This window comes from Anastrepha obliqua, chromosome 2 (genome assembly GCF_027943255.1).
Source record: "Anastrepha obliqua isolate idAnaObli1 chromosome 2, idAnaObli1_1.0, whole genome shotgun sequence".
NCBI lineage: Eukaryota > Metazoa > Arthropoda > Insecta > Diptera > Tephritidae > Anastrepha > Anastrepha obliqua.
Window position 1 is genome coordinate 4,310,197 of NC_072893.1, and position 15,304 is coordinate 4,325,500.

Sequence of the window (15,304 nt, forward strand, 5' to 3'; positions counted from 1 at the left end):
TTCTGCAGGTAGTAAAACTTAATATTGCAAAGAAGAAGTTTTCTAATTCCTTTCAATAGAAGATGGCGGATTTCGATAAGGGCACGCAATGGAAAATCGCGCGGAAAGAAATTCGACTGCTTATATGCAACGTCCCTGATTTTTAAGCGCATACTACTATTCCCTGCTTTGAATTCTAAGCTAATTTTAGTCAAATGGCAGCAAGTGATGTGAATAATCGCTAGACGCTTGTTAGAGAACCAGAATTTTTTTATAGAAAATCATAGTTCTGCTGGGGCGTCGAGTTGTGGTTGAAATGTGACGTAGAAATATGCTTTGTTAATCTCTTTTTATTAGATGATTAGCCAGGTTGCTTCCCCAGATAGTGAGGGCAGCGCGATGTTGTTCCACAAATGCAGGCACCGACAGCTTTTGCGTCGCCTCCAAATTCGCAAATTCGGCAAACCAGGTGCGGACAGGTTCTTGTAAACTTGATTTTCCTACTGTCCTCACAGCTGTTCTTGCTTTCGGAGCCCTTCACCGGTGCATCAACAGCCAAATCTTACTTCTAAGTCCTCATTCCATTTCAGTATCTGTTCCCTAACCAAAAGGGGCGAAATGTATTGCTTAGAACTGCTGCCTGGACTCATGTACTTCTTTTTAGTTTCAGTGAGAGCCTTGAGCTTCTGGTGAAGGTAATTATTTCTGACATACTTAGGCAAATCTATTGTCATTAGAAGAGCTTTTGATAGGAATCTTTGAAGTAATTTCAATATTAGAGTAGGTTGCCGAAACTATGGTCAATTCAGACCGGTTTAAAGTACTTGAGTAGAGTTAAAAGGTATGTCAGCAGTTAAGGTTGTTATCGCAGGTGATGAATGAAAGTGTTGGCTCATTTGCCAGTGTAGGTTTCTGATTTTTAATCCGAAAGACTTGGGCTTGATTCAATTTTTCACGTTAATCTATAAAAGTGCACTGCCAGGTGTCTTTTTTTGTAGCTTTGTGGAGTACTAAGTATCGTTCGAGTGTACGGATATCGAATGGGTATCTCGAGGGAGAGTAAAAGTTACCAGGAATTGTTTTATTCGACTTAATACATCAAGTTTTCAGCGAGAGTGCCAGAGTGTGATCTTCTTTTGGCACTTATGACTCTGCCTTGTGGAAATCTGTGAACTTTCATAGCATTCAAACTGCTGTGTGCCATAAATGTGTAACGAACAAGCCAGAATTGAAGGCAAAAAACTGAAAAAATGAACCAATACATGTACACCAGACATATGACTTTTCCTAAAAGGGTAGAACAACGCGCTAAAATTATTGAAACTTATTATTAAGAATGGCAAAATAGCAAAATAGGCAATTTTTTGGTGTAAATAATTACCCGAACGAGTCAGCGACTCAAAGGTTGGTGAAAACATTTAAAGAAACTGGTTCTGTCGGGGGTAGAAAGCGGACTGGTGGACCAAAAACTGGACGATCTGTTAAGAATATTGCTGGTGCAGAGCAAAGTGTGGCTAAATAACCTTCAACATCGCTACCTCGACGTAGTGGACATTTAAATGATGTTATTTCTCACATAAAATAGCTAAGAGCCGTACCTTGAATAAGAATAGTAAAACAACAAAGAATTTAAATTTTTGCATGTTTTACTTCAAAACAAGATTTTGGCGCGTCTTTTGAAAGCCCCTTTACATCTGCATACATACAACTGATTGTAATCACAAATTATCATGAAAGAAAGTCGGATATATGTACATATGTACATATACAAGGTGGCACAAAATTAATCACCCTATCTGAAGATTTAGAATTTTTGCAAATGGCTGCAGTATGCAAACAGACAAGCAATGGAGCACCTAAACTACGAAATAAAGATTTCCATCTCTCAAAAACATTTTTTTTAATAAAAAAGTTATGATTTACCCGCAAAGTGAGACTGAATAAGTCAATATCAAGTCAAGTCCTTGATGTTCTTGTGTTTGTGACTTGGTTTTGAAGTACTAGGACTACTTAATTTTAATTTTTTTAATTCACATTTTATTCAAACCTTTTGTTCACCACTTAAACTTTTCTAAATTTTGGTAAAATTATTTTTCTGAATTTTTCTAAACTTATAATATTTTTCGGAATTCATTTTTCTGAATTTTTCTAAATTAATTTGTCTGAATTTTTCTAAATTTATTTTTTTAATTTTTTTTTAATCTATTTTTCTGAATTTTTCTAAATTTATTTTTTTAATTTTTTTTAAATCTATTTTTCTGAATTTTTCTAAATTTACTTTTCTGAATGCATGAATGAAACTTACGTTACTGAATTTTGTGAAACTTATTTTTCTAAACTTTTTAAATTTATCTTTCGGAGTTTTTCTACATTTATTTTTCTGAACTTTTCTTATTTTTTGAGGTTTTTTAAATTCACTTTTGTGAAATTTTCTAAACTAATTTTTCTAATTTTTTTTTAATTTATCATTTTCTCATTTTTTCTAAATTTATTTTTCCGATATTTTTTTAATTTATTTTCTGAATTTTTCAAAATTTTGTTTTCTAAGTTTATTTTTCTGAATCTTGCTTTCTATGTTTTTCTGAATTTTCATAATTTATTTTTCTAAATTTATATTTCCGAAGCTCTTTAAATTAACTGTTCTGAAATTTTCTAAATTTATTTTTCCGATATTTTTTAAATTTATTTCCCTGAATTTTTCTAAATTTATTTTTCTGAATCTTTCTATATTTATTTTTCTGAATTTTTCTAAATTATTTTTTTTGAATTCCTCTAAATTTATTTTTCTGAATTTTCTTAATTTAATATATTCTTCTGTATTTTTCTTAATTTACTTTTCTGAATTTTTCTAAATTTATTTGCTAAATTTTTCTAAACATTTTTTTTTTATTTCTCAAAATTTATTTTTTTGAATCTTTTTAGAAATATTTTTCTGAATTTTTCTAAATTTATTTTTCTTAAATTTTTCTGAACTTTTTGTTTTAATTTCTCAAAATTAATTTTTCTGAATCTTTTTATAAGTATTTTTCTGAATTTTTCTAAATTTATTTTTCTGAATTTATTTTCTGAAATTTCCTAAATTTATTTTTCTGAATTTTTCTAAACAAATTTTTTTTTTAATTTTTCTAAATTGATTTTTCTGAATCTTTCTATATTTATTTTCCTGATTTTTTTTTAATTCATTTTTCGGAATTTTTCTAAACTTATTTTTTTTTATTTTTCTAAATTAGTTTTTCTGAATTTTCTTAAATTTATTTTCTGAATTTTTATAAATTTATTTTTTTGAATTTATTTGAAAACTGTCACCGCTCTAGTACTATTTTCCGACCAGTTTTTAAGGTTGTGTTGCAGCTTTCACGTGAACAAAATTGTTTGTGGGTTTGTGAGCGAATATTGTTTGTAGTTTATTGGGGGTGTCTACTCATATATAATATTAACTTAAATATGCGTTGCACTTATTTTTTCACAATGCAGTCATTTTGATTGCTTTTTGGCATTAAAAGTATAAAGATACTGAGTTTTAGCCTTTAGGTTTTGTTAAACCCAGGCTTAGTTTTCTCCGCACGTCTCTTAACTGATGCTTTAAAATATTAACCAATCCTTTTACGGATATTGAAAATCAACTATTAAATAATTTTCTTTAATTTTTCCACCCTGCGCCAATATAATAAGTCACAATAATTCAGTTTAAAACAAACAATAGCAAACAAAAAAAACAACAACACAAAATATGTCACAATTGTTAAAAGAAATCTGCAAGTTTTCTATTTATGCAGTTGCCAACTTTATTCTGCTCTTCCAATTTGTTCGTTTGGAAAAAAGCAAAGCTAATTGTGAAGTAGTTCTATGGCATTGGTATTGAATGCAAAATAAACTAGGAGACTATAAGAAAAAGCCTGCACTAAATTGTAAAAAGTTTTGCATGTGCAACACACAATAACAACAATCATTACACTACTGCTGATTAACAACTTGTCGAAAAAATGAAATAAATCAGCGAAAAAAGCGCCGTCAATTGCAGTGTCAGCAGCAGTCAGTGAAACAGCAAGCCGGCCTACCTACTTATGCAAAAATAGCGCAGAGTGAAGAAAACATTTTTCAAATAAAAGCGAACAAGTCATGATATTTTACACCCATACACACCCATACACACCCGTTCACACACAACACAGGAAGCCTGAAGACATTACACAAAGTACTAAAAAATAATACAATGCGAGATGGGACAACATTTAATTTGCTAAATAGTAAAATAAATGCACAACAATTGCACGAGGGGAGGAGGAAGTGGCGGCATTGTAGCAGCAAACGGCGGCCTAACAAAATAAGAGGCAGCAAAGGGCCGCGTCTTGGACAATGGCAACAACAGAAATGGCCACCGTAGCGAAAACTTTTTTGGCACTACAAGTGAGCACTGCCGCCCTTGTTGCTGTTCGCCTTACGATTACAGTTACAGTTATATTCCAGTTATATGGAAGTAAAAACAAACAAGCGCCCGAAATAGTTGTAGACTTTGCCAAGCGAACAGTGGCCGCTGTGCATGCAGAAAGCAACATTGCGCGGAGTTAGACAAAATACGCAGGTTTTCAACTGAACCCCTGTGCGCTAGTTTTTTCAAGGATTAAATAATTTAAAAATATGAATATCAATTTAGACCTAACTCAAGTACTAATTTTGGTTCATACAAACCTCGCAGAGTTTCAAAAAAAGTTGCATTTAATATTCAAAAATAATTTTCTAACAATCATGCGTATTTTCATTTCATTTTCTGTCATTTTGTGCCACTGTCACTTTGCTCGGCATTCCAATGAGACCTCTTTTCTGCCCAGCTACCGGTTTGGACTCGCTTTTGGCGCTTAGAGTGAGCGGAAGATTGGAATGGAGTGACTAAAAAGTGGATAAAGTATCCACTCGGCGCATAAATATTTAATTAACTGCTGCATTATTTTAATTAGGTTTAAACTGCAATACGGCAGCGCAAGGCGCACTCGACAAGCACTATTGCCCTCTTCCCACTTCTCGCTGCCCAGTAGGCGCAAGCAACTGATGCGCTGGTTGTAGTGCCGTAATTTAGCATAAAAGCATTTGAACTAAAGCTCTAAAATGCCTTAAAATATACAATAAAATCAAAAGGCGTAAACAACAAAAACAAACGTCATATAATGGCAAACGCAATAGTGGCACTTAAGTCTCAAACTGTCACACCCCACAACAAAATGACTACGAAAAGCACACCCGACGAAGGCAGAAAGTTAGTTGAATTTATGTCGCCTTGCAAAGTGGCTTGTTTTGCGCGCTATTGTTGTTTGTGTTGCTGTTCTTCTTTTTTCATTTCATTTTTTTAATTTTTTTCTTAATTGAAGTACCAGCGCAAGTAGTTGGCCAACGAAAATAAAACTGAAATTGTAAAGCGACACTTCGCTATATTCAAAGCCATTGTTTTCCGTCGCCAACTGAGCTGAGCCGAGCAGATTTTGTTTTGCTAATTTTCACACTAATAATTCACAAAAACGTATGCAGTTTGGCGGTGTTGTGGTAGAAAATGGGTGCAATGAAATAAATTTAATTAAAAAAAAATCTAGAAAAATCCTAGTAGAAAAATTTGTTTTCTCTAATTACTTACGTGAAAAATACCAGTTTACAAGAGAATTTCCCACGCCATGCAGGAAGACAGGTTCGCTCTTTGGTAGGTGCCCCTCTAAGGCTATTTATTTTGAATTTAGCTGCTTTCTTTTTGTGTCGGTTGTTCAGGATTGCAACAGCAGTCTTGTCTAATCAGAAAATTTGCCAAGAATCGCTGCCCAAAATGGTGATGGGTTCTTTTGATTATATTTTTTTTTGGAAATTGCAGTAGTTGTCAAGACCTCTCCACATGCTAGGCAGAGTGCACTGTCTGAGATGCCTACCTTTTCCATGTACTTCGCCAATAGATAGTTGGGCCTCATCAGCCCAACCAGTTGCCTACATTTTATTTTGCTTAATGACAGAAATATCTGCGACAGTCGGTCGGCCATGACAGGTAACATAAGTTTTGTCCATCTGCAGCCTCTCTCAGCCTGCCAAGCTCGCTTGTGGGTTGAAGTAACCCGTTTGCTAACCGTGGCTTCGATGGCTGCAGAAGGGAGTGACAGAACTAGCTCTGTGCCAAAGAAGTTATCCACGCTCATTTTCCGAGTTTGACCACAATTGAGCCACTGGCATCACCATGGTGTATCTCTTGTCAAGTACGACTCTAGATGGCATGGAGTCTAGAGTAATGGAGAGAATCAATGGATGGAAGTCTACTATATGCTTTCCCTGTTGTCCAATGCCGGACAGGAGTCGTACCAATTCCCATTACGTTTCAGCCTGCAGATGGCCTTGAAGGCCTCTCTTAGGATGTAAACATCAAGTGGTGGTAGACTAACCAGAGCATCTAGTGCCAGGTCTGATTACGCTGTTATTTTTGATTAAAAAAGTTTGATTTTTTGTTCAAATTTTTTCGATAGCAGAAAATCGACAAGCACACCAAAATACATACAAACTTTGTATCTGTCAAAAACAATCTAAGTGTGCCATATATCAGTCGAAACTCCTCTTCCTATTTGTGATGTGCGTCTTGTGGCAAAAGGACAGTTTTATGTCGCCTCCGAATGACAAATGGTATTTATGAACAGCTTTTACGTGGCCTCCCGAGGGGCGACCAATATGGTAAAAAACTTTTTCCTTCATTTGGCGCTTCCTGAGCGCAGAGATGGTACCCGCAACCCTAAGTAAAACTAGATTTCACTTAACTGCACAGAGCACAGCGATTTATGCACCGATCTTACTGAATTTTCGGACACTTTACTCGAATGGGCGTAGCAAAGAGGAGTTTAGCAAATTCAGATTTCTGTTTTCATCTCGAGGAAAAATATATACTTTATCTTAGCGTTCTAGTTAAAAAATGTCTGCTGTAAATAGTTCTTGTGTACTTACATACATACATATGTATATATGTGCGTACATATGTGCCTTCATGCCTAGCATGGAAATATTCATATTAAGCAATTGACTTACACACTTACTTGTGATATGATGAAAAAACGTATAGTGAAAACAAAAAATAATAATAAATAATAAATGTAAAATAATTCAAAAGAAATCTCGCGCAGCTGTCCCACTTTCTATAGATCATAAACTTTAATTTATAATCACAAATAAATTCCAAAGGCCAAGATGTAGCAAAACAATTCAGCGAAATATGCCGTGAGCACTTGACTGCACACGCATTGGCGCATGTACACATACATATGTGAGTATGTGTGTGTGAACATACGAGTGCATGATGCACTGCGCTGGTGTGCGTGCACGTGCGCGCCTATTTACAAATATATACTAAGCCAGATTTTGCAATCGACAGTTGCGGCTGACCTCATTTTCCCAAACTGGCAACGGAGCATGCACCAACCAAGCAACATCTGCCGCCACCACCGCCGCCCCTCTCGTCGCCCTCTACTCGCTCGGTGATATCTCCTTCGGTGATCGTTCATCGAAGCAGTAAAAATAGAAACGATCCTGTGCTGAAAATGCATTAAATAGCAAAATGTAAAGGCGAAATATAAACGCACTTACACATACATACAGCACGAATACATACATACACACTAGTGGAACCAAATAAACGGCGATGACTTGTTAATATCGCAGCCACAAGGGATTTATTTCTTATTTTGCTAAGTTTTTTTTTGTTTTTGTTTTTATTTCAATATTATCTGTGCAGAACTTATAAAATGCGCGTAATTTGCGAGGTGGGGAAGAGGCTGAGCTAGGGGCAACAGAAAACAGTTGGGAGAAATGCACGATTCAAGTAAAAACTGAGTAGCTGCGCAAATAGATAGAAGCTGCAGCTAAGAGCAGATACTCGAAGAGCAACAAGTTCGGCGATATGTTTCGAGTGTTTCGTGTCATTCGTGCGTAGTTCGTCTTCAGCGCTCATCACCCCGGCAGTGGTGCAGCACAGCAACTTGGCAACACTGCGCGCGATTGGTGCTATTGCTTGTTGTTGTTGCTATTGATGTTGCCTTTATTTGTTATGCATTCACACGCACACACACACTCACACACTCATTTTTTATTGTTTTTATTATTTTTATTGATGGTTGACCTAATTTCTAGATGCAGCGCAATGGTGGCGATCGCTTTTCAAGTGCGCCATTGTTGTTGCTGCTGCTTATGCGGTCCAATCGCATATGCGGTAGTTGTTGCTACTCTGCTGCGGCTGCGATGGGTCCGATTACTGCGCTGCTGTTGCTGCAAAGTCAAAGGGCCCGTGCAAATGTGTGGCATACAAACGCAACGCACACAAACACACGCACAAACTTTACTGCAGGCAGGCTTAGGTTGTGCACAGCAACTGCAACAAAAGCAATAGCACTTTCAGCTGGCCATAACAATAGCCAATCACTCATTGCGCAAACCAGCGTACACACTTTACTGTTTGTGCGCCTGCCGTGTGAGCCTTCGCTGCTCCACTGCTTGTCCGTCGATTGCTGGCTAGGCCCCGCTCTCGCCGTTGTGCACCGCTTTGGGTTGGTTATGTTAGCAATAACAAAGTCAGTTAACAAAGTATATTAATGATAGCACACGCACACTCATACAGTGAAAAAGCAATTTAACGTGGATGTGTGTGTGTGTGTGTGTGGATGTGTCTGATTTTAAATAAACAAGCCACGCACAAATCGAGCACTTCAACTCACTTTTGTTGCTGCGCCGTGACCATGAAGTTGCACAGCCGAACTCGCGAACGCACGCACACACACACATGCACATGCTTATAGATTTCAAAATCACTTCAAACCTACAGAAATGCATTGAAGCGAGTATTTGCACAGATTTGCAAAGACTTGCAGGCCGTACAGGCACACAATGAAATTATATTACACTACTACAATCACTTATAGGTACATACACAAATTTTTTTTTGTTTTTTGTACACTTGTGCACTGTGAGTTTTATTGTGCATTGCATTCCTCAACGCATTTGCCAACTTCAAATCGGAGCTGCTGACATTTTAAATGACGAATAGCGAAGGTTGCGCCACAAAGCGAAAAAAATCTCAATAAAATAATGCAAACAGGAAAGTTGTTAATTTCGAAGATAAATGGTGTGCGACTGAGATAACGCGATAGAGCCATACGTTAGTACGCGAATACTAGGCTGTTCAATAAGCTTTGCGGTTCGATAAGAAAAACATAATTTTATGATTTGCAAAACACTTTCTTATGCAGTATAGCCTGCCTGAAGATCAATACGCTTGTTCCTACGAGATTTCAATTTATGAATTGCATTCCGGAAGTGAGAATCTGTAAGGGCGGCAAAATATGCTTCCACCGCCGCTATGGCCTCAATATTTGATGAAAACCGCTTTTCACGCATGAATTTGTTTTAGGTCTGGAAACAGATGAAAGTTGCTAGGGGCCAAATCGGGTGAATACAGTGGATACAGTGAATACAATTCGAACTTTAATTCGTGGATTTTAGCCATTGTTTAAATGCGCTAGCGACGCAATGCATCACCCTCATGCAAAATAATTTCTTTCTTTTGCAAACTGAGTATTTTTTCACGAATTTTTTCATTCAGCTGGTCTAAAAGGTTACAATAATATTCAGAATTTATTGTTTTATCAGTTTGCAAGTAATTCCTTTCGCATCCTTTTTGGCCGATTTTTGGACACGAACTCATTTCGCTGGCGAACAATCAGGTTCGCACCATTTTTTAGCCTCTTGTTTTAATTCGGCGTCATGGTGATAGACTCAAGTCTCATCATTTGGTGGTGAAATGATGCACAAAATGTTGCTGAGATAGCCGCATTCGAATATATTTTTGTTCCATTGTTAGCGAATGCAGTACCCATTGTGTACACAGCTTTCTGAAACCCAAATGAAAAATTTTGGAATTTGAAACGTCGAGCCGAAAACCATCGAGAGATTTGGTAACACTTAGGCTAAAAATTCCATTGTATTTAAAGCTCTGGAAAGTGAAAGGATAGATAGTCAAGGAGGAAAAGAGAGAAGTAACAGAAGGAAAAATATAGGATAGAATAAAGAAATAAAGGTAGTTAGACCTGTGAGAATTTTCCAGATTCTTTGGTAAATCTGAAAATATCCTCCAGTTTGAGAGAACGAAATTCGTAGCTGTGCTCTAGCAAAGGCAGGACACGCACAGACCAAATGCTCAATACTAACCGTCTCCTCTAGGTAAGACTGACTAATTGGATCCTCAATTATTCCAATGGTGGTCATATGGATCGTGTCCTGTAATAATACCGACCATCAACCGAACGTGTTTTCTTTCAAGATTTAGAAGTAGGTCCGACAGTCTTCTATTCGGGCTTGCCACAAAACACTTTGCAATTCCGTAGCGTTCTTGACCGGACTATCGAAACCCAATACTTAAGTCAAAATAGTTTGCTCACACTGCCCAATAAGATGTCTAGGGCTTCTACTAAATCTCTTTCACTCACTCGACGATTTTTCAATAGATGTTCTGTATTTTTTTACGATTTCTGATATTGTTGCTGCTTTAGACGTCCTTGACGTGAATTGTGTTTAATGCTTGTGCGACCACGTTTGAATTTTGCAACTCATCATTGTACTGTACTCATTGAAAACGAAAAGTCCTTTTGCCTTTAAGGCCTCCAAAAATAAAAAGTCAATCATTGTACGATACTTGACTTTTTCCATTGTCGAAAATACAGTGACACGTCGATGCTAAATCGTTTTTAAGCAAAGAATGAATTGACGGATTGAAATGAAGAGTGAACCAACATAAGAAACCCAAAAACAAAAAATAAGGCTAGTAGCAACGCCTTCTCTTATCGAACCGCAAACCGTATTAAACAATCTCGGACAATAGTAGGTGAATATGTACAACTATTTTAAGGAATTTCACTAACCTTCTTTACTGCATAGTAATCAAATTTTTTGGACCTAATAAAAATTCCGTTTCCTCCCTTTTCTTAGTTCAGCTTATTTTTTTTAATACCTTGGAAAGCTATTAAAAAGGCTTAGTCTTATTTTATGGCAGTAATCAGGATTTCGTCTATTAAAAATGCTAGGTCTACCTCTGATTGTTATTGTTTACTTGTAGAGTTCAGTCCCATTCCCACGTCAGTCGGCTCCACGTTACCGGAAAGACCCGGATTTTTATTCGGCCAAGGACTTATCACTCCCGCACCGTTCCCCTTACATATATGGGGAACGTTTATGCTGCTACAACAACAACGACAAGGGACTTAATACCCTAGCATTCGTATTTAATAGAACTTCCGCAAACATCATTCAAAATATTCTTTAACTTTAATATTCCAATACTTATACAAAATTTCATACTTTACAATGAATATCATCTCATTTGTTTTCCTTCCTTTACTTTTGCAGAGCACACCTTGCAAACATCCAGTAATTCTACTGCAAGATGTAAATTTTCTCGATCTACACTCGCTGGTTGAATTCATTTATCACGGCGAGGTGAATGTGCACCAAAAGTCCTTGCAGTCCTTCCTTAAAACGGCAGAGGTACTTCGAGTCTCGGGTCTCACACAGCAACAGGCCGAGGAAACTCATAGTGTAAGTTTTCATACTGTCAATAATATAGAAATTTCTCCTAATTTATGCTACTTCCGCTTTCCTACAGCAATTAGCTCAAATACAAAATCTGGCAAATGCGGCCAACGCCACACGCCCTCCTCACAACACACACCACAATGCCCTGCACGAAGAGTCGGTGCTGTATTCGCGCAGCAGTGGCTCACCCCCACCACCACCTCCATCCCAACAACTGCCATTGGCCTCCACACACATTAACAGCCAACTGTTTAAGCGCAGCATGGCTATGCTCCGACGCGAACGGAACAATTCCACACCATCGGCTGAGGACTCGAATAATGCTATGAAACGTCTACGCGGACCCGATAACGGTTTGCCGTCGAGCAGTAATAATAGCCCCGAAATCGTGCACCAACGCAGCTCATCCCCGCAATTGACACCTGCCGATTTCTCAACCATCAAACACAACAATAACAATACACCGCCTCTGAAGGAAGAGAAACGTAAGTGCTTGTTAAAGTGATTGAGTAAAAAAAATGTCTCATATTCATTTATTTGCGCTGTTATTAATAAAAAAAATCACGTTTAGGTAACGGACCCTCTGGCAATGGTAATAACGGGAATGCTAATAGCGACACTGGCAATGGCAATGGCATCGCCAATAGCGACAAGGTCAGCGGCAGTTTAACATCATCGCCGCTGACACGCACTGCCGACGACGTCAAATCGGAACCCATGGAGCTGGTCTGCTCGAATAACAATCCAACAGTGGTCGATGAGCACAGCAACGACTCCACTGGCGAACATGAGGCGAATCGATCGAGCAGCGGCGATGGCGGCAAAGGTTCATTGAGGTAAGCCACATAAATGAGTGAGACATTGATTTTTGTGATGTAAGCTTAACGAAATTGTGTACAGCAGTTCGGGAAACGATGAGGAGATCGATAACAATATGCCACCGCATCCTCCACCGTCATATATGATGTCACCGGCTGAGAGCAAGTTATTTCCCCCGGGCCCCTTCAATTTCCCCATGAGCGGTCTAGATCCTGCCGCGTTAGCTGGTGAGTGTACTTGAAATGAAAGTTTAGATGGCAAAGCCCTGGCAGTAAAAGCTCCGCACAATACGTAAATTTTGATTCTCACTTTTAACTTTATGCAAATACATCAGTAATGAGCTCACTAATTTTTGGTGCTGACATCAAGCGTATGTGAGCATCGTTTGGGCTTTAATGGTGAAAGTTCAAGTATTTGTTACTTAACAGTTCCTAGTGCTTTTAGGCATCATGTGAGCTTTTATGATGAAAGCTCAAGCATTTGTTACTTAAGAGCTCGTTTCATTTGACAAAAGCTCAAAAGTATGTTTTTTGTTTATATAAAATATGAGCTTTCACGCGCATGAATTTGAATGTGAAAGCTCACGCCTGTGTTGTGAAGAGCTTTTACTTATGACAAGGAACATTTTTGCTCGCGACTTTTGCAACGATTTTACAAATGTCTTTTCAATTGCAGGTTTTAACTCGCAACTACAGTCTGCCGCCGAATTATCAGTTTCTCCGCAAGGTGAGTACGCCGCTTCCATACATACTTCTATTCGCTCTTTCCGAACATTTCAATTCAAATCAATTCAAATTCATTCCTTTACATTCTTACATCAAATGCAAGTATTTTCCTAATTTAATTATTTTTTATTACATTTTTAACTACGGAAAATTTTTAATCAAAAATCAGTACTCCATAACATTCTTTTACATGAAAATTATAATAATTTCTCTACTGATTAATTTTTTTTTGTCAATTTATTTAACTTTTGGTTTATTTATTTAAAATAATTTAAACCGATTTCACTAGGCAATTAAAAATGAAAAAGGGAAAGCAAAATCTAAACCATAAATCCATAGATAACCAAGCTCCTTGAAAAGCAAAAACAAAAAATACAATTTAATTTTTTATAAAAGAAAAAAAAAATAGTTAAATGCCAAGGACGCAGTGGAATAAGAAGTGATTTTATTTATTAATTTTTCTAAATTGGAAGGCGTTAGTGGATAGCGCCCACGCGTCTCATCAATGCACCAATTCATGCCGTACACAGGTTTCTCATTTGATTTCCAACCGCACATCTCCTAACATTCAATACTAATTTAATAGCCGATAATGCAAATTCGTCTAACGCAAATCATTGTCTTGGTGTTTAAATTTTTTCCAACTTAATTTTTTTATACACACACATACATTTATGCATATGTAAATGTATTTTAATTCCTTCAACACAATCACATCTCATATGCGAGGCTCATCGTCATCATCATTTGATGCACCGCTTCTGGAAGCACTGCGTTCACTGGCATTTAGAACTCAATTTCGAGCACTTTTAACAAGAAAGCGTATTTCTTTCTTTTTTGTTGTTGGTTTGAAAAACAAACTCATTTTAACAACTAAGTATTTTGTTGATGAAAATAGATTTACATAAGCAGCAGGAAATTTCTTTCTTATTTGATTGTTTCGATGGTAAATACTCATTTCATTTGTATCCCCTCCACAAGTGCAGCAGTAAAGGACCATAAAGAATCGAATGAAATGCTATTCGAAAAGTAACAACAAAGCTGACGAAGAAAAAAGAAACAAAAGAAGCAGAAGAAGGGAACGAAAAAGCAGCTGAAAGCAGCTGAAAGCGCGCTGAAATCAGTTAAAATCTCCCACCGCAAAACCGATTAGTGCTGGCACACCCAGTTAGTTGTTTTGTGTTAGTGTTAGTGTTAGAAATTAATTAACCAGTTTTTCGCATTATAATAACAAACTCAAGCGCCATGCCACATTGCTGGTGGCAACAACTAGCAAACACTTCACTTTTACAATCTCAGCAGCTATCAACTGCGCCAGGCGCCCAGCTCCAACACACACGCATGCTTTGGCTCCAACTATGTGCTAAGCCACATGCCGCATCAATTATTTAGCGCACATTTTCCACACATCACTCGCTCGTACGAGCTGCTGTCAGGCAGCCGGGCCGATTGTCAAGAGGGCACAGGTTGATGGCACAATGGACGGCCTGCTGATGTCTGATGGCTGTTGGCTTCCATCCCTTGCTCTTGAGTGTGTGGAGAAATTTTAATTGATGCCTTTATGTTGCGGCCGACCTCAACAATTTGCTGCGCAACAAAACTGTGGTGCAGCATGCCACAGAGCATATGTGTGCGTGTGTGTGTGTGTGTGCGTATGTGTGTGATAATGGCAAAAGTTTTGTCTATTTAAGTGAAAGTGCAAATTTTACAGCAGCCTCACACAAGCAGGCATGAACACATCCAAAAACAATCACAAAATAGAGATTACGCACGCTTACGTGCCACTATTTGTGTATTTGTGTGTGTGTGTGCGTGGAATGTGTGTGCGAAGTTGTGGCTTGCGGCTACAGCTACTCTGCACTACGTACTTGGCACACACTGCCGCCCCCTCTGCGCTTGGCTATTACCAGCAAAACAATTCTAACAAACTAGTGAATATGCGGCGTGTAAGCGAACCCTTCCGCTGCTGTCGCTAGCGACTACAATTCACTCGCTTTTATGTGTGCGTTAATCGCCGCAAAAGTGTTTAAGTTTAATTTTGATTAGGCACAGACACAGGCGCACCTACGCACAACCACGCGGCAGCTCTGGCTTGTATAATTTTTGTTGCATACGTGTGGGCGCATAAACGTATGCGTATGCGTTTGCAGCATTTCAACGCCTAATTAAGCAATAAATAATACATCGTAGTTGCG

General features: G+C 37.7%; 1 protein-coding gene across 7 annotated transcripts in view; it reads left to right on the plus strand.

The window, feature by feature from the left end:
- Nucleotides 1–15,304, plus strand: part of LOC129239553 (broad-complex core protein isoforms 1/2/3/4/5) — an 89,694-nt gene that overhangs the window by 45,232 nt on the left and 29,158 nt on the right. For 4 of the 7 annotated variants that reach the window (XM_054875126.1, XM_054875130.1, XM_054875131.1 and 1 more), the window contains exons 3-7: nt 11,380–11,568; nt 11,636–12,050; nt 12,137–12,401; nt 12,469–12,611; nt 13,060–13,110. In XM_054875126.1, the coding sequence (XP_054731101.1) occupies nt 11,380–11,568; nt 11,636–12,050; nt 12,137–12,401; nt 12,469–12,611; nt 13,060–13,110 (1,063 nt within the window). Of the gene's footprint in view, nt 1–11,379; nt 11,569–11,635; nt 12,051–12,136; nt 12,402–12,465; nt 12,612–13,059; nt 13,111–15,304 lie in introns of all 7 variants that reach the window. The other 3 variants (XM_054875128.1, XM_054875124.1, XM_054875127.1) reach the window with 1 other exon arrangement.